This window comes from Girardinichthys multiradiatus, chromosome 7 (assembly GCF_021462225.1).
Source record: "Girardinichthys multiradiatus isolate DD_20200921_A chromosome 7, DD_fGirMul_XY1, whole genome shotgun sequence".
NCBI classification, from domain to species: Eukaryota; Metazoa; Chordata; class Actinopteri; order Cyprinodontiformes; family Goodeidae; genus Girardinichthys; species Girardinichthys multiradiatus.
In genome coordinates, this window is record NC_061800.1 from 4,226,849 (window position 1) to 4,250,427 (window position 23,579).

Below are 23,579 nucleotides of genomic sequence, written 5' to 3' on the forward strand. Positions count from 1 at the left end.
TGGGAGTTACACAATGCAGGGGGAAAAGTGTGGTAGTGAGACAGCAGAGCTTACTTAGCTGCGCAGTTTTCCTTCTAAAGCAAAAAGAAAGCATCCATAAACTACAGTTAATACAGTAATGCAGATGACGAACCTGTGCATGAACAATTGTATGTTCTTCATATGTTCAATATTCACAAGTGTAATGGAAACGAATAGTAATACAATGCGTGTTTAGTTTGTTTTTGCAAGCATGTAAATATTTGTAGGGTACTTTCTTCGTCTTCGCCACCGTACTTGTTTCTTCTGTTCTCTGCAGCTTTGACCCGCCCACGAGTGACATTGTGGTTCACTCAGAAAAACCAAATATTTTGCGGTGCCTGAGTTGAACCAGAGTTTCCATCCTGGAAATGCGCATTCGAAATAACGTTCGGGAACCAGAAAGGGCTTCAAACCGCGTTAGTGGAAAAGTGGCAATACACACAACACACATGCACACAAATGCCAACTTGCATTGCAAATTAAAAAACTGTGTGATAGATGCCCCAGATCGACATCAAATTAAGCAGGTTGATTGTACAGATGTAACATCAGTCTGACTGAACATCAGTTTCATCTCGCTGGTGCTCTTGTAAAGACTTTCTGTTGCACGATGACATTTTTATTAAAAAATGTCATGAACAAGATTTAAAGAACAATGATCCATTACACACCAACAGAATTCTCCCTCCCATGCAACTCCATCCCAGATCCAACATCACTCTGTGGAATATATTTGAATGACAATGGTTTATGCTGTCTTTTTTATGTAAAGTGCCATAGTTTAGCTTAGGGACAGCAGTGAATGGTAATACAGACTAATGCCAACATTACCAAAGGAAAGGTAACAGAAACAAAATGTTGAGGTTTTTTACCCCACATCTACATATTTGTGTTTCTTACATGGGAAAAAAAATATTTGTGTTTGCTTTCACAGTTCAGATTTTTTGTGGATAGATACTTCCAAGGCTGCTCTAATGAGTGCATCACTGACTACTCAGACCTTAACACATTCTTCAAAAGGTGCAACTCTATCAGGGTGGCAGGTGGCTACTATGGTCAATTAGAGCCCCAACTGCATTGGCAACCGGAACTACCTGATGAAAGGATACTAGTCTGACAATCTATGTGTGACTGGCATTAGTGGCTGTATCAGATCTTGCCATTTGATCCCTTAGGTTGATAGATGAAAATGAAATTGAGAGTTTGTTTAAAAAGCTAAATTATTATACTTACTGTGTGATTTCAAAGAACAAGGTAATAAATATTTTTTCTAGTAGCAGCATCATGGCTCCTATAGGTGGAGGCTTTATGAGCATTTTGACATATCTGGCCAAATGCATGAGCTGGTGGACAACTGTCCAAATGTCCAGGAGAAGCCCAGCATGTCTCAGCATGTCTGCAGCATGATGGATGGCCACTGGCTGCTTTACGGTCGCCCAAACTACAAAGGCATAGTGTACTACCTGAGGCCTGGAAAGTATCAAAGACACAGCAACTGGGGAGGCATCAGTCAGAAGGTCGGCTCTATTAGAAGAATCAGAGATTTTAACTGAAATCAATAAATTTTAACTGCTGAATAAAATCTTCTGCTTCATGTTTTTGCATTTTCTCATTTGCTGCTTGCTCAAACCACCTTGCAATGTCTGGAGAAAGTGACTCCAAAATCAGAGTGGGTGTTACAAAAAGAAAATGTCCACTGTTTAGCAGCCAGAGTCTAACACAGCATCTGCAATGGCTTCTGGTGTAGTTTAATCTTCATTATGTGTAGGGATACCATGCTAGACGATGCTGGTGCTACCAGTCCCAGTTTGAGCCCCTGGTGAGCTTAACAGGTGTCTGTGGTGGTAGACATTATCCATAACACTGTACAGAGAGTATAGAGGGTATAGAGAGAAACTGGACAGAGCAGGTCAGGACACTGATTCTGATTGGACCCAACCGCATAATGCAGAGCATGCCATGTAGTTATTAAAAGTAGCAGTCATAGGGAAACATTAATATTCCATCTCATCACATGACACTTTTTGAACACCTAGATGTGATGCTAATATTTAAACTTTTGTGGTCTTAAAGGACGACAGAGGACAATTGGAAAACATTTTGCAGAACAATAAATATTTGGAGACAAGCATCCATTTAGAGCTATTTTAGCCAAATATATTTGATATAAAAAAATGCCATAAAACAGTGATATATCAGTCATATAGTGAGCTCTATTAAATATACACTAAACACATATATTAAATATATGGACACAGTAATTATTTTTTCTTTAATCACGCACCATTGTCTATATTAGAGCTAATTGAGGGTTCAGTGCCAAAAGCCAAGGACACTGTTACATGGTAGGGTTTGAGATGTTAAACCCCCATTAGCTAAGTGATGGTAGTTCAGTGATAAATCTGATCATTTAATCAAGATTTACCAAGACCCCATAAGATAGAGTTTCTAGTGTAAATAATTAACTTAAGTGTTGAATTTAGAACAGAATTAATAAAACTGAATTCTATAAAGTAGAGCCTCACACATTTTGTAATGTTAAATCAATATGACACACATTTTACGCACAGCGAGGACGCTCAGGTAAGAAGCATGCAGAACAAATGGCTTCCTGCTTGGTTAAACAACATATTTGATGCAATAGGGCTGTTCCATATTGTTCTGCAGCCATTGTTCACTGGATGTGTGGATACCATACTAGTCCTTTCCTTTGTCCATGCAAGTCAAAACACCAAACCAGTTAATTATTTATCCTTTTTTTCAAATACAAATCCATATTTCTGACCCAATGTTGTCTTCCAACAAAAAGCTAAACATGTGCCAGTGGCCTTTAGTTATAACTAAGAGAGAATTTGAATAACAATGCTTTGTTTGTGAAGAGGTGGTATAAAAAGCCCTGAAAACATGGGGAATCTCTCCAACGGAGACCATGGGCAAGGTAAGTACTGTTTGTTCACTCTGCTCACAACAAATATAAATTGTAGGGTAGTGTAGTGTTTTCTCAGTTTGTTTGGATTTAAGACTGAAACAAATCAAAGTTTGACTTCAGTTCTTGATGCTCCAAAATCTACCTCATTCAGATTGTTTTTTACGAGGACAAGAACTTCCAAGGTCGAAGCTATGAGTGCAGCAATGACTGCACGGACCTTCACTTGTACTTCAGCCGGTGCAACTCCATCCGGGTGGAGAGTGGTTGCTTCATGATCTATGAGCGACCCAACTACATGGGCCACCAGTACTTCATGAGGAGGGGAGAGTACCCTGACTATCAGAGATGGATGGGTTTCAGTAGCAGCATTCGCTCATGCCGGATGATTCCAGCGGTGAGACACCATCCTAACACATATGCGTAGATCACCACATCCCTAAATACTTTTTTTGGTTACATTTAGACAGATCTTTGATAGATCAATTTCTTATTGAATTTCTGATCATTTGTTGTCTTGCTGTGCCCCACAGTATCGAGGCTCCTACAGAATGCGCCTCTATGAGAAGCCTGACTTCACCGGTCACATGATGGAGTTCATGGATGACTGTCCTTGTGTGTCTGATCGTTTTCATCACCGCCATGTCTACTCGTGCAATGTTATGAACGGCTACTGGATCTTCTACGAGTACCCTAACTACCGAGGCAGACAGTACTTCCTGAAACCCGGGGAATACAGGAGGTACCGAGACTGGTGTGCCACCTGCGCCATCGTCGGATCCTTCAGGAAGGTCACCGATTTTTAGCCATCAAGAAAAGCCTTGCTGTAAATATCAAACACTTTGTTTATTAAAGAGATTGAATTTGTAACCAACTTTGTGAAAGCGTTTTCACTGATTTATAATGAAAGAATTTCAGTTGCTTGTATATGTTGTTCTTGTGGAAATGGTGCAAATAAGAGACAACGGTTTTTTGTGGCACCATCAATGCTGATATTATTTTAGTTGGTATACTTTATGCTTTGAAGTACAGGCAAGCAAAAATGTATATTGTACAATTTAAACTGTACAACAGGGACAACTGTACATCTTTCATAATTTTCCTGCACATATAATGACGTTTCCATCATAATTTACCTGATCAAAGCCAATAATAAACTAAATTTATTTAAAATTAAAATATTAAACTATTTAAACTATTAAACTATTTAACTACAAGTCGAACAGATACCAAACCATACAATACATTCAGTGCAAAACGTCCTAAAAATGCACAAACTAAGTTACCACATTGTAAACACACATTATCAGGACAAAGATAACTTAGATGGTCAACTTGTGAAAGGCAGAGGAGGATGAAAGAGGTGCTTGTTTGGCAGCCATCATTGTAGAACTGCTTCATAAAACCACCTTATAGGGTTCTGCTGGAGCAAGTAACGGCTTACTTATAGAGGAGGAATCTGAATCTGAAGATGGAATTCCTCGATATCCCAAAGTTTCTGCAAAAGAAAAGGTCCATTCCATATTCTTCAAAACGTTCATTTTGTCATTCGAGAGCAGTGTTGATTATAATCCTCCAGTTAGATGTTGCTCAATTCAGGTACGATAAATATCATAAAAAGTATTTATATTACTTTTCCAGAAGACAAATCTCAGGCTTTTGTCTGGATCTCTTTATGGTTTTGTGCATGATAAATTCTTCCATGATTTATTTAACTAGACTTTGACACTAAATGTCCAGACCACTGACTATGATCCATGTGGGGTGTTTATTTTACAGGACAGAGGGGCCTGCAGACCTGTTTCTTTTTATTCTCTACAAAATAAAAATAAAATATTTACCATGTATTTATATAAATCCTGGGACAAGTTAAGTTTAAAAATATGCGGTAGCATGCATATACATTTTATTTTCTACTAAAACATAAAATTAACAAATGACACAATTTGTTTTTTTTAGATAGAAAGTTAAACATTCTTTACATAACATGGAACATCACTCTTTTAAATAGGGAAAACCATACTTTAATGTTAAGGAGATGGAAAATTTTATTCCCAAGGTTGTATGAGTTATTCTTTAAGGTTCTACGTCGGGTTTTTCTGAGATTTGAGCTGATGTCACGTTCTGTCTAACACTGATGATCTGACCATACTGTACATGGAGAACCTTCTCACTGCAAATGGCATACAGACAAAGCTTATGCTTAAAATAAACAATGTGGATGACTGCTGCCAGAAATGTATGGATGGAGAACTATTGTTACACATTTATAGGCCTCGTTCAGCAAAAGTCATACTGCTAATTCATCAGGTTTGCACATTTGAATAACAACACATCATGGCCCCTCGGACTTTGTATAAAAAGGCCCAGAAATCATTGAGTTAGCAGATCAAATTGAAACATCCACTGGGAACAATCCAAGCTTCCATCATGGGCAAGGTAAAAAATTCAATGCAACTGATGAAAAAATCTAAAGTTTTTTTTTTTTTTTTGATAATTGCAAGGTTTTTGTTTTTATTATAATCTTTCTCTTGCATTCTTTCAGATCATCTTCTATGAGGAGAGGAACTTCCAGGGTCGCTCCTATGAGTGCATGAGCGACTGTTCTGACATCACCTCCTACCTGGGCAGGTGCCAGTCTTGCAGGGTGGAGAGTGGCTGCTTCATGATCTATGAACGTCCCAACTATATGGGCATGCAGTTCTTCCTGAGGAGGGGAGAATACCATGACATGCAGCGCATGATGAGCATGGGCATGATGTTCGACTCCATCAGATCCTGCAGAATGATCCCCCAGGTAAGCATACTGTGATTCATTCAGAGTTCGAAGGTATTTAGTAACAGCCGTTATTACTCTTGTACTCTTGTAATTACAGCACAGAGGCCAGTTCAGGATGAAGATCTATGAGAGGGAGAACTTCAGCGGTCAGATGTATGAGCTGATGGATGACTGTGACTCGATCATGGACCGCTACCGCATGTCTGACTGCATGTCCTGCCACGTGATGGACGGTCACTGGCTGATGTACGAGCAGCCCCACTACAGAGGCAGGATGATGTACCTGAGGCCTGGAGAGTACAGGAACTTCATGAACATGGGCATGAGCAGCATGAGATTCATGAGCATGAGACGTATCACTGATATGTGTTAGACTTCTGTTGCCACATGAACAAATAAAGATAATATGTAATTCACAGCCACTCTTTAAGTGCTGTTTCTCTATGGTTTAACTAGCTGCTGTAACTAAAATAAATTCTAAAATATTTTAAATTTTAGAATAAAATGAATGAATAAAATATATATACCAATCGGAAGCCCAAAAATTCAACATTTCCACAAAAGAATATTGGTTCGTTTGTCCGTTTTCCCAGTTGAATACTTTGACCAGTTTGGCCATTTTTGTATTTTGATAACAATTAACTAGCACCACAGAAACAAGACCAAAACGGTAAAAACAACGCAAAACTGTTAATGTAATCATACTATTCAAAACATACAGCATGGTTCTGTCCTCAAGAAGCTAAAAGCAACACAGAGCACTAAACATAAGCAGAAGGCACGATGCTACTGCTATCAACAATGGCCAGGATGTCATATCAAAATAATAAATTAATGTCTAAAATAAAGTTTGTTGTCATTTTAGCGTTATTTTCAGCTTACCGCTTTGCTGTGTCTGTCGTTTCCATAGACAGCAGGAACTGACCTCTGAATCACATGAAGTCTTTCAGCAAATCCTTCTTGATACTGGCGGACGTTGATCAAGGAACTCGTCCTTGAAGTGGAGAAATAGGAATTTCCTCACTGATGTGGGGACATTTCCATGAAAAATAAAATGTAAGCAGACACTTAGAAGAGGTTCTGATGCCGGGGGAAGGTGTAATGAATTGTGTGGGTTAATGCAGTCAACAACCAAACCGAACTTATACTCTTTCAGCATAGGCATACTTGAGCCTGGACTAAAAAATTGCAGCGAGAAATAAAAATGACAGATAGGCAAAATTGATCAGCCAGAAGTCCATGACCTTATTTATCTGTTCCACATCAAATACAGTGAGGTAACAATTTTAAAAAATGCAACAGGTGATAGAGAAAAACTGAACGGAATGAAAAATATGACCCAAACAAAATTATATCTCCACAACATTTGGAGAGACTAAATAAAACTTTTCTGCACTTCTACAGAGTATAAGTACACAACAAAATATATTTAAAGTGGATTTTCATGGTATGTCCCCTTTAAGTTTGTTTTGAAACAGATACTATCTTTGAAACTAAACTTTTACTTTGACACTCCATTGTGACAATTCACAAAACTGTTCAATACAAAAAAGAAAAGCCTTTTTTTACATCACCCACCTCTAGAACCAATTGAAAATGGCCCCAGCTAAATAAAAACAACCAACTTTACCACTTAAAAAAAAGTTACTTCCCAGGCCCAATACCTCTGCTGGACCAGAGGTCAAAAGCTGGAGCTCATCTTTTGGAGATCAACTACTAATTAAAATGAGTTAGGATCATATTAAAAACGTCTGAGTCAGATTAGCTTTAAATCTGCTTAAATACAGTGAGGAGAAAACAGAGTTTTAAACACACATAAGGACTTGCAGACAGACTAAAGGGCAGAACATAGTCTCACGTACCGTGAGCAGCGTGGTCTCTGCGTGCATTGTTCGCAGCTTTATGGTTTGGGGTACCACTTTCCTGTACTTCTGGTGACAAATTCCTATATTTCCCACACTTTCTTCCAAGGCATTATCGGAAGGGGAGGCAGAACTAATTTGCCGCTCGCCAGATGAAGAAATGTAAGTACTTATTGTTGTGTCTTTATGTTTCGGTTTCATTTGTACGAAGTGCCAGGTACAGCTAATTTGCATAAAAGTGACAGAGCCCTAAAACAGCTCATTCTGAAAGGAGCTCAAAAAAGGGGTAATTGAGGAGGTGAAATCTCATTATCTCATGTAATTAACATGTTGTGTATAGACCATAGATCTATCCCAAATGTTTAAAAGGAAGTATAATAGGTCAACTTTAAGAAGATGAATTTGTACTGGAATATCAGAAGCTCAATGCCTCTTGCCTTACCACTGTTTTAATTTTGTAGTAATGTGAACACTAGTCAGGGATCATAATCACTGTTATCAGCTCTTGTTTGAAACTCTTAATAAAAACTGTTTACAAATAAATTGGAGTTCAGCTTTTTTTTTACACCCAGAAAAAAAAAGCAATGCCTGCAAATTATTCAGGTGCACAACTACTAGGAAATCTCACCATCAACATACAACATAGACAGGCAATACAATAAACAGACAATACAATACACATCCAAAATAATCATCATCAGCAAAACAAATAAGATGTCTGTATCGAACAGTATATAAAACAAGATTGATCCTCACCATCAACAAAGACAAATTTCGTAAAAATAACAACAGTAAGAAAGTGTTAAATAGTAAACTTATTATATCAAATATGTTTAAAAGGACAAGAAATAGGATATAAATCTCAAGGGTGAAACTAGTGCTATAAATTTAGGTCGAGTGAATGACAGGACAGAAAATCTCTGACTTAATGCTTCATGCTCTTCTATGGTTTTCTCTTTCACAGAGATGATTATGGTGGTCGTACAACAGTTTTTGTTTACATTGGGTGTAATGCAGGAGGAAGACAGGGATAAAGAGAAGAAAATCTGGAAAGCTCATTATAGCCATAAGTCTGGGACTAAACCTGCCGAAAGAGAAATGTACTCCACAGTAGACCGAGTTAGATTAGCAAAATATTTCTAATAAGCACCCACAGCAGGTGTCATGGCCTGCGCTAAGGATTGCCAAGCCATCGCTGATGTTTAATCCTGCAGCAGGATTAAACATTATGCTGCACGCACTTCTGGATCTCCTCTGTTTGCTAGTGCTCACCAGATATATACGAAACGTCTGAGGGCAAAATTATGGTGGAAGACACATTTTTACACTTCCTCTTTGTGAAACTAAAAACTCTGAGTCAGGATGAGATTTTCCTGTTGGCTGACAACACGTTTGATTCTGACTGGATAGAGACATCGAAGAAAATTCTGTATGAGCTTTGCACTTCTACACAACGCAACATCTCTCACAAAGTACCACAAAAAGATGTCAATAATGTGAAGGCCTGTCTTGAAGCGCTAATGAGTGCGGGGGGCAATGTTCCTAGATTTGTGTCTCGTTACTTGGATGAACTGCCACCAATAACCTTTACTAACACAGATGTTTGTGGCCTGCTTCACAAAATGGAACTGATCAGGGATGTTCTGACTCGTCAGCTCGAGCGAGGGAGCAGGGCACAGTAGTCTCAAAAGACTTGAACACCGCGATGGGGGATTTCAAAGCCCTGGTCATGGAACACCGCTCTCAGGGAGCAGAGGGCGAATCTCTCTTGGCCGTGAAGGCAGATACACCTGTGATGTTCCCCGGAGCCATTACCCATTGAGGACTATAGCCTCTGCACGTGGTTGCATGCTTAACCCCTACACCACCAGCGCTGTGCCCAATTGGTGTGTTTTTGCCTCAAAATTTTCACCTGACTTACAAGCATAAACACTATGTACTTATCTTAAAATCAAACTTTGGCAGGACGTAACATATCACAGAATCACTACGATAAATACCAAATATGCTTCATTTAAAGTTTCGGCAGAATGCAGTGATGTAGCTACTGCGTACAATCCAGAGCCTTGGTCTGAGGGAACTAATGTGAGGTGTTATTTTGAGCCACATAAAACTGTCATCGGCCCAAATGCTGCTCTTTCCTCTATGGAGATATGTGCACCTGCTGGTGGTGTGAGCATAAATTAATAAGACTGCTATGGATATTAAAGTTATGTCCTACAACTGTCATGGCCTGCGCTTAGGCCAGAGCGCAAACGATAAAGCTCGCCTTTGTGTTGTCGGTCAGTTGTTGCAGCACTGTGACATCTTATGCTTACAAGAAACTTTTTTGCTAAACAGGATCTAAAAGCTCTAAACTCCGTTAATGAGTTCCCTTGGTGCTGGAGAGTCAACTACTGACCTCAGTATGGAAATCAAAAAAGGAAGGACACCAGGAGGTGTGGCTATATTGTGGAAAAAGAGTTCGGACTTTGTGATAAATGTTGTTAGGGTTGGTGTGGACTGGAGTATTACAGTACATGTTGCCCAACATAACAAAGAATTTGTTCTTTTAAATATGTATGCCTCATTTGAATGCCATTAGAATAATGAAGAATATCTAAATAAGCTTGCTTTTATCAGCTCCTATATAAAGAATGACAAATTCAATAGTGTCGATGTAATTGGTGAAATGCAGATATCTCTGATACAAATTCCGCCTTTGCTAAGCATTTGAATCATTTTTGTACAGATATTAATTTATTGTTGTCTAGAAAAGAGCTTTTGCCAGCAGAAAGCTACACATATATTAGCGAAGCCTGGCATACCACGTCCTGGTTGGAACATTGCATAACTACAGCTAATGCTCTTTGTTGATCACATCCCCTTGTAGATAACAATTAGATTTTATCGTATACCTGCAACTATTAATGTGTGTAATAATCCCTATCAGAAATACTTCTCTCTCAGTAGAAGAACTAGCCAATTATTATGCTCATACTGATCTATTGTTACTTAACCTACCAAAAGAGGCAGTTATATGCAGACAGTAACTGCTCTAACATTGAGCACAGAACAGATACATGCTCTATGTATTGTGAAATAATTGAAGTGTAAGTCTAAGCTGGCTTACCCTACAATAAAATAAATAACAAGGGCAGAACTAGGCCTGGTTGGAACACATATGTTTCCCAATATTGTGCTGAAGCCCGTGAAGCTACTACTTCCTGGGATCTAGCGGGTGTAGTGGATTTTCTTATCAAAGTGGGAGAGAAATTAACTCCTTAAACAAGAGAAAGACCGGACTTTATCTTATAAAGGTTTTATTCAAAGGCTTGTCAGCATTTGAATGACTCTGTCACCGAACAAGTCAGTTAAGCAGAGCAATGAACAGAAATCACACACAAGTATTTATACCAAAAATGAGGGTGTTATCTCCACTTCAAAGAGTTTGTGTTTTATGGCCCTAGACCCTCCCCGGGTCAGAGGTAACAAGGTTATTTATGAGAGCACCCATCTGCTCTTCCTTGGGACATAACCCTTCAGGGAGTGTTTAACCACACTGTAAGATCGAATAGTAATAGTTTGATAAAGGAAATAAGTTGCAACTACTCAAAAACTTGTTATAAGTTCATACACCTTTATTTTTTTGGGTAGTTTGAACAAATTTCTTGTTTCAAGTTATCAGTACTCAAATATATTGATTAGTTTCAGACATAGCCCTCAAATCATTTGAGTTGTCCCTGACGTCACGTACGTGCCTACGTACGTCGGCCACCTGCTTCTTCATGAGGTGCTGGAAATCTACGACATCTTGGAATTCTCACTTAGAGTGCAAATACCCGCTTGTTACTTTGGACTAAACTTATTAAACGTTCATATCCAGCAGAAATCCATTCATATTGGTTACAGGAGGTGTTTTTGCTGCTTTGCCTTTGACGCTGGATAGAAGACGTTACGCTGTGGAAAGTTACAGACTTTTGAATTACAGAAGCTAATGGTCTGCACTTTGCTAACTACATTTACCGTCATTGCAGCAATTTTGTCTTTGGGAGCGCCTTTGTGGTAAGTTCTATTTTTTCTGAAAACCATATTTCTCCGTTGTTGAACGAATTGTCATCGTCATAAATGTACATTTAAGAATTGTGATACTAGTCATTTTTTTGCATCGTGTATGAATAGGTTTGAGTCTAGTGTATGGTCTTGGTGTCTTAAAACCAAGAGTCATCTCCATGTGCGCATTACAGCAACGCCCTGCTCATAAGTTTCCAACCTTTTACTGTTTTAAAATGGGTTTTCTAAAGCAGTTTCTGGAGTGCTAAACTCCCTCGCAGATTATAACCTGCCTTGCGGATTCAGTGTTTAGTCAAATCGTGCACTGCTGCGCTTTTTCACACCAACTTTTATGGATATTGTCTTTGAAACCCATGTTCCTTCTCTGAAATTATACATATGAAAACTGGGGCAGCATAATTGTATGCACAGAACAACATATTAAATGTATTAATTCCATAATTGATATCCTAAACTATCAAACTGTTCATTTTGCCCAGTCTATTATAGGTTAACTGTGTTAAGAGTGAATCCATAAATACATTTATCAAATAGTTTTTTTCCTCTTTTATTCTGAACTTCAGTGTACATTAGTTTTCTTTATCCCTGTTTTAGTTTTTTAATTTGTGACTTTTTGTCCATTTAGTGTATCTATTTGATGCTACTAGCAAAGTTTAAAAAGTGGTGTTTGAGTGATAATTGTTTTGGCCAAAAGTGTCATTGATGCTTCCAAGTGCTGCAAAATAACGCATAACTACCGGTACTCCTTTTTCTGTTTTCAGGCTGAAGCTGAAACACATTGCTGATGTACCAAGATTCCATTTTGGTAGTGTAAAGAATCACACCCTGATTACAAAGCTGATGCATACTACCTTTGCCCTGCGATGCAAAGAGATCATCAGCAATGACCTACCAGTAGCAGAGATCCTGGATCGCTGGCCTGCTCTGAAAATGGAATCCCAGGTAAGAAAGTTTCCTGAAATAATGTTTATGACAAAATGTATATTGTATTGGTTTATGTTAAGTGGTCTGTCTGAATTAATACAAATTATGTTTTGGTAGTGTAATGATTTGTATGTATTTTGCAAATATTTATAGACTAATTGAAACTTGTAAATGTATCCTTTGTGTTCAGATCTGTGCAGAGTTCCACAGGATTACAAACCTCAACCTAAAGAACCACTTCTTTGCTGTGTTGGACCAACATGTCCCCAGGCTCCAGAGCTTATTTAGAAAGAAAGCTGCTCGCACAGGGAAAGTGTCTGATGTTCTGTCTCAGCTCTTCAGAACCTATGATCTCCAGGTTAGTGTTTTTTCTTTTTGTTTTGGGCTTTATGAAGTTGTACCTTTTTTTTTTTTTTTTTTGTATACCATTCTTGACTAGGTAAACTAATGAATGGAAAAAAATGTTCTCATGATGCAGGAACAAGTTAATATCCATGTTTGACGTGCTGTTGTGCTTCACGGCCTTCCTTACTATTTGCACGAAGACACCTCCACCTTCATCAAAACCTGGGATGTAAGATTTGGACAAAGAAGTAAATACATTGTATTAACCTTGTTCATATTTCCCAGGACATAACACTTTGAAAGTTTGAGAGAAAGTATCTCCATCCTTTGGGTCTGTCTACAACATTGTTCATGTAGCGTCATGGAAACGGCAATTATTTTCTAGCCCAACCATAGATTTACTGTATAGTTTACTTTGCTTAAAATTAGACTTTCCATTGATTTCATTAGTTATTGCTATGAAAATGTATGACTTTGCTGAATCTTTGTTATGTTTTGGCTTGTTTGTAGTTGAAACGATTAATTTCTGAGCTAAACGTAAGCTAGAAATGTAATTTGTATAGATCAGACTAAGAAGAATAGGATTGTTCTAACATGTAATAACTTTTTTTCAGTAGATGATGCACTCCGATGAACCAGATATTAGGGAAGTGCCACTTGGACTCCTCCTAATCAGAGCCAGTTCCACCGACGCAACATTCTTCTGTCCCAAGAAAGTCGCAGTTTTGATTGAGGGTAACATTATCATTGATTTCACCACCCTGGCTGATGCATTTGTAGTATTATTTGCACTGACTTATACCCTGCATCTAAACTACCAAAAATGTTTGGCCAACACATTTGACTTCATTCAGAAAGTCTTGATGGGAAGTTGAGGCCCAAAGTGCTGAGTCTTAAAAATGATCTGTTGGCAGCAGAATAATATTAAGGGTTCCTACACAGCCCTGAAGTGCCAGTTAGAGCAAGTATTTCAGCTGACCCTTTTTCAGTCTGGATAAGTCTGGATAAAAAAAAAAAAAGATGGAATAGAGGAAATGTTATTTGCAGACTCTACGTTTTATTTCATTACCTAACTGACATAAGGCACTAAGAAGTTTTATAAAATGGTTTTATGTATTTCTAAAGTTTCTAAATAAGTAGTTTTCTGTGTAAAATTTTATTGCACTGTTGGTGACACTCTAGATATTAAAAAGGTTCCCTATACTATTTCAGTGTATTAGCGTCACTGTAATTTAATTCAGTTTTCCCATCTGATGATGCAGGATTTTAAGTATTTTTATTTTCTTTTTTAATCTATTGATACTGTTAAATACTGTTAAAAATATTGTGAAAATTCTTTATTGCTAACATTGTAATCCTTTGCTTAGTGAATGTTTCATAAAATTTTTTCTTCTAACATCAGATGGATTTCTTTGGGCTCTCCAGATTTTTCTTTTTTTTTTTTTTAAATGGAAGGGAATTTCATTTGTCATGTATTATTGTTGCCCATCAGTATTTGTCAATTCTAAGCGAGGATTTCAGCCCTTTCCCCCATTGCATTAGTGTTTTTGATTGTATGGAACAATGTAAATGTTAAGACATTTAAAGTTACTCAATAAATTTGTAACTTACATTTATATTGTCTGTCTTATGTTTTTACAATGTGTAATTGCTTTTTTATAGCACATTTTTCTTCTTGAATCCAAATTAAAACACAGATAATTTTTCAAAATGGAGTCCCATAAACTTAAAATGGTTAACATTTGAAAACTAAATATTATTTCCTAAACGTAGTTAGAAAATGCAATTATTTGATGCTTGATTCATATATGTACTTGAAACTCAAAATAATGAGTAAAGAATACAAAATCAAAAACGTATATTTAACATGAAAACATTTATCAGTGTAACCTAAAAATATTTATCCAGACCTACTACATATGGTGTGTTCATTTAACTTTTATTTTTGAGTCTTAGTTACTTTAAATATTTGATGTAATCAGTTTCACCAAAGGTTTTTAGTTCAATTAACTTATTGGGTTTTACAGTGCATTAAACCTCTGATAATGGATTTAGAGTCCATCTGCTCTTAAGTACTAAAACACAGAGGTCAGAGGAGACAGGTAAACTAAAGGTTTTCCATGACACTCCTTTCTTCTAATTACAAGATAATCACATAACTAAAAGAAAATTCTACAAAACCATCACCCAAGATTATAATCAAAGTAAAACCAAAAAAAAAAAAAACATTCAACAAATACATGTGTTTTTTCCATGGCCTTTCTCTTAGATCTAGTCAGTCAGTCAGTCATTTTCTACCGCTTATTCCATAGTGGGTCGCGGGGAAGCTGGTGCCTATCTCCAGCAATCTATGGGCGAGAGGCAGGGTACACCCTGGACAGGTTGCCAGTCCATCACAGGGCAACACACAAACAACCACGCACACACTCATTCATTCACCTAAGGGCAATTTAAAGTTACCAATTAACTTAACAGGCATGTCTTTGGACTGTGGGAGGAAACCGGAGTACCCGGTGAGAACCCACGCATGCACGGGGAGAACATGCAAACTCCATGCAGAAAGACCCCAGGCTGGGAATTGAACCCAGGCCCTTCTTGCTGCAAGGCAACAGTGCTACCAACTGCGCCACCGTGCAGCCCATTCTCTTAGATCTAATTCCCTCAAATTACTAGCAAAACAAACTTAAATAATAAGGATATCCACACTTTAAAAAATAAGTCTCCAAATCTCTATTTAGACCACCAGAATGCTGAACATCAGCATTAACTCCCCAAACTGTTTAGAGTTATTACATCATTATAGCATCTTAAGCAATATAAAATCCATCGTTATCCATACCATCTGTTATCTCAAATGCAGAATCACCATAGTCATTACAAACAGAAATTAAGTCTACATCCTTATCAACTTTTAACATGGAAACATTTATCAGTTTCATTACCATTCCTTTAACCATTGGAATAATGCAACATGAAAGAAACATCAAAATCAAAAAGAAAAGTAATAGAATTACTCCAATCTTTATTAACCAAGATGTCCAACCACCAATAATAAACCAGGACCAAGGATTCCAAGAGGAGCTCATATTTTCTTTTTGTTGGGTCATCAGCAAATCCTCAAATTTATCATGGAAACTTGTCATGTTGTTAGACACATCAGGAATAACAGTGCAACACTGTTCTCCAATTAAATGACAAACACCACCCGTCTCAGCTAACAGGTAATCCAAAGCCATTCTATTTTGTAAACTCATCGTTCTAAGAGCTTGCTGCTCCTTGGTCAGAACAGTAAAACCTTCCTCAGTTAAAGCAGTAAGATTTTCTAACTCAACTGACAACTCATTAATCCTATGAGCTGCGTTAGCAGCACCATAACTCGGAATAAATGTACCCAAAATCCCTTTCCAATATGGAATCCTAGCTCTCTTTTGCCGTTTGAGCATTGTCTTCCTCTCTAATAATGGGCTGATTGAATTATAAGTTGTGACTGTAGGTAGTAAGTGAGCTAGATAACATACTCCAGACCAATTAGCAGGCAGTTACAGATATGATCTATTTCCACACATCCAAACCATGTTCTTAGGACACGAGTACCCATCTCGACTAGGAAAAGTAACAAGGACCCTGGTTAATTTACCTGCCTGGCCATATAATTTACATCCACTTGGCAAGACTGTAAGATTAAGAGTTAACGCAAAAGGCTCTGGAGCCAAAGATCCTGAAATGGTATAAGGATCAGTTCTAAGAGGACCAGATGTATTTATGTGGGTTAAGGCACATGAAACAGGTATAATAGTTTTGCAACCCTCTGTCATTCCAAGGAAATAAGGTGTGTTTTCCTCCTGAGCAATACAAATATCTGGATCTTTAATCGGATTTCTATTACCCCAAAATCTATAAAGAGTTCCTGTATTAGCACATGTTGAATTAGTCTCACTAGAAAATCTACTAACATTTCTGCTTTCCTTTACAGTATAATTCCTCACCCAAGGAAAAATGACCTCCACCAATTGGTTATCTGGAAAGAAAGTAGCTAGGGTATAAGCAGTATCAATAGGAACAGGTACCAGAAATGGTTGATCATTAATAGCATGTGGAATCAAAGAACAAACATAGCAACTATCATTTCTTACACAGTTTGATGCATCAATTTCCACCAGACATTATCAGTATGATCATGGTAGTCAGAAAAGTGATGAATATCTCTTCGAATCAGCTGATGAGTATTATTGGCGTAATTACTCAGATTAGCCACACATTGTCTTTGCTGTACCTTTTCCCAAATGAACACAAGAGTAATAAAAATACTTGCAATACCAATCATCAGCATCAGAACAGACCATCTTGCATATAGCTGCATCGTGACCTTGAAGTAGAATGTCCTTTCTTCTGATACTGAAAGCAAACAGTTTTTTTCCAAAGAAAATAAATCAAAACAAAACTTAAAAATCCTGCTGCCTCTCCTGAGTGGCTTCTGCGCTTCAAGCTGCCCTGTTACCAAGCTGGTACAGGTGGGCGGTCGTTGGAAGCTCCTCTAGATAGGAGGTTCAGAACCAGGATGCTGCTCAGGTGGTGTTCCAGTGAACACCTTGCAGTGCGTAAAATGGACCCAGGTGTCACGTCCCTGGACCTTCACGGCAGTGTGAGTCACCAGCAGAATTTGAAACGGACCTCTCCACCGTTTGTCTCTCCAGTGACGTCTCCTGGTATCTCTAATCAGCACCCACTGTCCTGGCTGGAACTGGTGCAGGGTTCTGTCAGCTACTGGGGGTAAGGCAGCTTTCACTGTCTGATGGGAGAGAGAGAACGTGACAGAACCTTATAATATTCCAACATGGAATGTTCAAAATGAGCAGTTGTTAGTGTGCTTAGATTAGTACTCAGTCATCCCCCTGTATTTGCAGGTCTCCCAAAAAGGATTTCAAAAGGACTCAAATTAGCTCTGGATCTATTTCTCATCAGCATATACATAAGAACCAAAGGGAGAGCTTTTGGCCAGGACAACCCTGTTTCTTCACAGCATTTAGCCAACTTATTCTTTATTGTTCCATTTTCTCGTTCTACTGCTCCACCTGATTGTGGGTGGTAAGCACAATGTGTCTTCAAGTGAAAACCTAGAAGCGTACTAATTTCCTGCAAAGCTTTGTTAACAAAATGTGTCCCGCTATCACTGGAAATCAACTTTGGGACCCCCCAATGGGGAAGAATCTCTGTCAACAAAGACTTTGCAACAGCACTGCTGTCTGCGTGTTTTGTTGGAAATGCTTCAACATATTTAGAAAACATGTCCACGACCACCAAACAATATTTCTTCCCTTCAGCAGGTGTCAACTCAATGAAATCCATCATCAAAAGCTGAAATGGGAACTGTGGAGGCGGATGTGCTGCTTGTGATTGTGCAGGAACCCTGGAGGGGTTGTGAGAAGCACGGATCAAACATCTTTTACAATAATTTTCAGCCACCACTGAAAACCCATTTGTATACCAATATTTCTTAACCATTTCCAGCATTCCCCCTTTGGACACATGATCCAATCCGTGCGTCCATTTAGCAAACCAGGGAAAAAAATGTTTAGGCAGGCATGGTCTACCATCAGAGAAATGCCAGCCAGAACTGCTGTTAAAGATACAGCCAGCTGTTTGCCATTTTTCTTTTTCCTGTGGAGTAGCAAAAGTTTGCATTTAAGGAACAGTGACCGCATGCTGATCAGTCAGAGAAAGAAAAGTTTAATCTGAGGGGAAAGGCCTTTGCTGCTGAATCCGCTGCTGCATTACACCTAGAAACAGAATCAGGCTGTCCTGTGTGCGCAGCACACTTAACTACAGCCAAACGTGCGGGTAACAAAATAGCATCCAAAAGATCAGACACTTGTCTAGCTTTCAAAATAGGTATTCCATCTGATTTCAAAAAGGAGTGATGTTTCCACAAGGCCCCAAAATCATGCACTACTCCAAAAGAATATGTTGAGTCTGTGTATATAGTCACAGTCTTTCCTTCTGCCAACTTGCAAGCCTCAGTTAGAGCAATTAATTCAGCTGTTTGAGCAGAGTAGTGTGCCGGCAAAGGACCTGAGCGCAAAACAACTGAGTCAGAGCACACTGCAAACCCTACTTGATTCAGACCCACAACAGAATGGGAGGAAGACCCATCTACATACAAAACAAGATCAGGGTTAGACAAAGGGGTGTCTTGCAAGTCAGGACGAGGGGTACAAACAACATTCAAGACAGCTGCGCAGTCATGACTCTCACCATCCTCCTCAGTAGGCAGAAGTGTGGCTGGGTTTAAAGTGTTACAACGTTTAATTGTAATGTTAGACATGTCCAATAACATTGAGGAATACCTAAGCCACCTTGATGCTGATAGATGAGACGTCTTTTGTTCCAGGAGGATGATGGAAACAGAATGTGGAACAAAAACTGTCAATGGATTATATCGAACAATGTCACGTGATGCTAACACTGCTTTCTCAGCTACAGCAATAGCTCGCAAACAACCAGGCAGCCCAGCTGCAACTGGATCAAGCTTACTGGAATAATAAGCCACAGGTCGCAATTTATCACCATGGGATTGCAACAACACAGATGACATGAAACCAGATTTTTCATCCACCATTTGAATAAATGGCTTGTCAGAGTTTGGTAAAGCCAATGCAGGTGCAGAAGACAGGGCTGTTTTTAAATCAATGACAGCCAGTTCTGCCTCATCTGTCCATTTAATTTTGTCTGCACCTGCCAAGCTCTGCCCATATATTAAACTATCCAAAGACGCTTCCAGCTCAGAGTAATACAGAATGTGAGCTCTGCAATAGCCTGTCATACCCAAAAATGACATCATTGTTTCTTTGTGACAGGTTTTGGGATTTTCAGAACTGCTTCAATGTGCTGAGGGGACAGTTTTCTGCTTTTATGTGAGAGAACATGACCAAGAAATGTCACTTCTTGCTGCACAAACTGCATTTTAGAATTTGAAACTTTGTGACCCTTTTTATAAAGATGTTGAAGCAGTTTTAAGGTTTCTTTCCTACATTGATCCGCTGAACCTGCTGACAATAATAAATCATCAACATACTGTGTAAGGACAGTTCCGGGAGACAGAGTCAAATCAGCCAAAGAATCCTTCAGAGCTGTGTTAAAAATAGTTGGACTCTCAGTGTAGCCCTGACAAAGACGAGTAAAACAATATGGCTTCCCATCAAACTCAAAAGCAAGCCAATACTGACTGTCCTTGTTTACAGGGACAGAAAAAAATGCATTTGCCAGGTGTATCACTGAAAAATATTTAGCTTCTGGCGGAATTTGTGACAGAATCATAGAAGGGTTTAGAACTGATGGTGCGCGGGCCACAATAGACCGGTTGACAGCCTGAAGGTCCATGACAAATCTCCATTCGTCAGGCTCTCCAGGGGGCCTAATTTTTTTTTTACAGGGAACAACGATGTTTTCACAGGTGAATTTGGACAGGGTACTGTGATGGAAATTCTTGCAGTAAGTGTTCCAAAGTGTATGACCTTTTTTATCTCACTCCTCAGAACATCTGTGTTAGAGGAAGAAGCTGTAAAAGCCATTATCAGAAGTTTAATGGTTAAGACCCATCTTTTAGGGTGATGTCAGGAAGGGCAGTTAGGTCTGTTCCTAGATAACCTTGTCACCTTTGAACCCGAGAAGGGTCTGGGGTCATAAAACACAGACTCTTTGAAGTTGAGATAACACTGTCATGTTCTGGTATAAATACTTTGTGTAAATGTTGATCAGGGCTCTGTTTCAACTGACTTGCTCAGTGACAGAGTCATTCAAACGCTGAATGCCTTTGAATAAAACTTATAAAGACAAAGTCCGGATTTTCTCTTGTTATGAGTCAACTTCTACCCACTTTGATAAGAAAATTCCACAACAATTTTAGCATCACGAACAGGATCTAACGTGCCAGAGGAAACCGCAGGAGGGGGACACGGACGCGTGGCCAGCCTGGAGACGTTGTCCTCAGTCCACCTCCATATTACGGGACGGGAGTCCGGGTGCCCGCCTGCGGCTTCTGGCCGAATGGATCCGAACTATTTGTCTACAAATATATCTGGGTGAGAAGTTGCTCTGTATGATATAATGTATATTATTTTTTTATTACACATTAACCATCATCTCCTAACTAATTAATTAGGTTCCGGAGTTGCGAGTGGGAGGACATCAGCTGAGGGCCAGGTCACCCTGTTAAGGAATAACAGGGAGGTTGTTATTGGCAACAATAACATAAAGCAGAACACTGGGTTTTGCGGGTGGTTTTTTGCAATTTTCTACACCTCATAAAGGAGAAAAGCCAGACCCCTGACGTGCCGCTGAACGGGTAAAAAGGAAAAAATGGGTTCCGGAACCTCAAAGGCATCAGGGGTGCCTCCTTCTCCAGACTCTGCGATTTATAAAATAATGAAAGAAAAAGGTGGGGATGATTATGTTAAATGTGCTTTAATTTGGGAGGACAAGTTTGGTTTTCCACAAGGTGGAAGTTTGAGTGTAAATCAGTTGAATAAAATAAAACAGTTGATGGATAGTGATTGGGAGAAAATAAAAAATTAAAAAAGGATTAAAAAACAAGATTTAGATCAGAGAGAAAAATGGGTAAAATGTTGGAATGAATGGATTACGGAGGCTATGCGTAGGGAAAGAAAGTCCGAATTGAAACACATGGCAGGGGGAGCAAATTAGCCAAGACAACTCGCCAGTCCGCTTCAGCATCAGCCCGTGAGTCAACTCACACATCCACAGGCTGACCTCACCGAGCACAGCGGCCCCAGCGGAGCGGAAGGTGTGATTATGCACCAGCCTACAGATGAGCAGCGACTGGGATCATCAAAGGACCAGAAAATACCTTTCCTCTCCTGTTAGCTTTCATGAGTTTACATGGCTACAAAGTGGAAGACAACGAGGAGAAGATAAAAAAGAGGAAGGAGAGTATCAATGCCCTATGTTGGAAGTAGCCGGAACAAATGAGCCTCAGTTGGTGTTTCGACCGTGGACTGCAGCAGACATCCAAGCCAGCGCTGCGTTACTTCCAGATCCCGTAGAAGACGGAAAAAAGTTTGCTACGGAATTTAAAGCTTTATGCCATGAAATGAGACCCACCGGCACAGACATTCGCTGGCTCCTTGCAGCAAAAATCAAACCTGGAGAGTTAGTTGGTCTGAGATTGCCAGATCCTGCCTTGCGCCTTGGCGTGACAACTGGAGGTGAAAATGGTGGTTTAAATCATCATAATGGGCCATGGTATAATGCCATAGAACATTTGTGCACTGACTTGATCACAAAATTTCCACAGAGGAGTGATTGTGCCGTACTAAAACAAGTTAAACAATGTCCTGATGAGACTGTCGCTGATTTTCTTTACCGGACGGAAGAAGCATTCAATAAACATTCAGGTATGGAGTGCCCCGCTGACTTTACTGTTTTGGGCCCTTGGGAAAAGATGCTGTGTGGCTATATTATGGAAGGACTTCTCTCTGAGATTGTAGCACAAACTAAGACTCTTTATGTTGGTTGGAGACATGGGGTGCGTTTTGAGGAGCTGAAAAGACATGCTTTACACAGCGATGATGTCATCAACAACAGGAAGAAGAAAAAAGTGGACAAAAGAGAGACTGATTTGCATAACGCTGCATTGACCCTGTACTGCAGTACAAATCAACGTGGTTCTTTTCCTCGAGGACGAGGCCGGGGACGCCGGGGCAGAGGTCGGGGAAGGGGACAGTGGTCCCGCTCCGATGCTTGCCATAACTGTGGAAGGTTGGGACACTGGAGGAATGAATGTCCAGAAAAACTGCAGCGGCCGGACACCGGTAACTGACGGGGGGAGGATGGAACCCTGGATCTGGCTGTCACTCGCATTGAGGAGGGGTCTCTTAAGGAGCGTGAGGTTTCACAAACACACACACACAGTTGCATGATGATACTGATTCACATAGGTTGCTTACAGAGGCCATAATACACTTAGAAGGTGCCTCCGTAGTTTTACCACATATCTCCATACACAGAACCCTGCTTTTAAAACAATGCCTATGTTTTCTATGATGGTGATGGATGAAGAAATTTCTTTTGTTGTAGATTCAGGAGCGACACACTCTGTTTTATCAGCTAAATGTATCAAAGAGCAGCCAAAACTGAGTGGTTGTTATGTTAATTCTGTCTCTGCTTCAGGTGAAACAGTTAGGGAAAGTTTTTTGGTTCCTCTAAAGTGTTCCACTCCACAGGGAGTGCAGTTAAAACACTACAACCTCTGACCCTGCCCAGGCCTTCTAATAAAGAAATTAAAAAAATGGGTTTTACTTGTGTCGTCTTCTTCCGAGTGAGGGAATTCGAGCGAGGAAAAGTGGGGTTAAGTCAATGTGCGTCCACAATTAACTTCAGGGGAACGGTCAGTCTTTGTCCTTTGGTCTTCTTGACAAAAAGGAAAAATATGATCTGACCATCAAAGTCGACTTGAAAATGAAACACGGTAGCGGTTCGTCTCTCCGAAACTCCGTGTCTCCAGTTATGTGTTAACTCACGTCTTCGATCGGCAAAGTGAAATCTCTGGCCTTCTTAGTCCAAAAACTTCAGTTATGAATGGTTTGTTGTCTAACGAGAGAGAATGAATGAAACTCTGCACAGAGTTCTTTTCTTAAAGTGACGCGCTTCAATC

At 39.4% G+C, this 23,579-nt stretch overlaps 2 protein-coding genes and 1 pseudogene across 2 annotated transcripts; all 3 read left to right on the forward strand.

Annotated features, from left to right (window-relative positions):
• Positions 1 to 124: 124 nt before the first annotated feature.
• LOC124871379 lies at positions 125 to 1,615 on the forward strand (annotated as a pseudogene).
• A 1,323-nt stretch (positions 1,616 to 2,938) lies between these two features.
• si:dkey-57a22.15 (uncharacterized protein LOC795575 homolog) lies at positions 2,939 to 3,817 on the forward strand. Its single transcript, XM_047369610.1, has 3 exons — positions 2,939 to 2,959; positions 3,102 to 3,344; positions 3,481 to 3,817. Exons 1-3 carry the CDS (start codon positions 2,951 to 2,953, stop codon positions 3,751 to 3,753), a joined length of 525 nt encoding a protein of 174 aa, XP_047225566.1. The 5' UTR covers positions 2,939 to 2,950; the 3' UTR covers positions 3,754 to 3,817.
• A 1,497-nt stretch (positions 3,818 to 5,314) lies between these two features.
• LOC124870804 (gamma-crystallin M1-like) lies at positions 5,315 to 6,144 on the forward strand. The gene is made up of 3 exons (XM_047369608.1): positions 5,315 to 5,386; positions 5,493 to 5,744; positions 5,824 to 6,144. Exons 1-3 carry the CDS (start codon positions 5,378 to 5,380, stop codon positions 6,097 to 6,099), a joined length of 537 nt encoding a protein of 178 aa, XP_047225564.1. The 5' UTR covers positions 5,315 to 5,377; the 3' UTR covers positions 6,100 to 6,144.
• The last annotated feature ends 17,435 nt before the right edge of the window (positions 6,145 to 23,579 follow it).

What these genes read in the sequence shown, in the direction of transcription:
- LOC124870804 (XM_047369608.1), top strand. An exon ending in CCTGCAGAATGATCCCCCAG is followed by an intron (nt 5,745 to 5,823) that starts GTAAGCATACTG and finishes TTGTAATTACAG; the next exon opens with CACAGAGGCCAGTTCAGGAT.
- si:dkey-57a22.15 (XM_047369610.1), top strand. An exon ending in CATGCCGGATGATTCCAGCG is followed by an intron (nt 3,345 to 3,480) that starts GTGAGACACCAT and finishes TGTGCCCCACAG; the next exon opens with TATCGAGGCTCCTACAGAAT.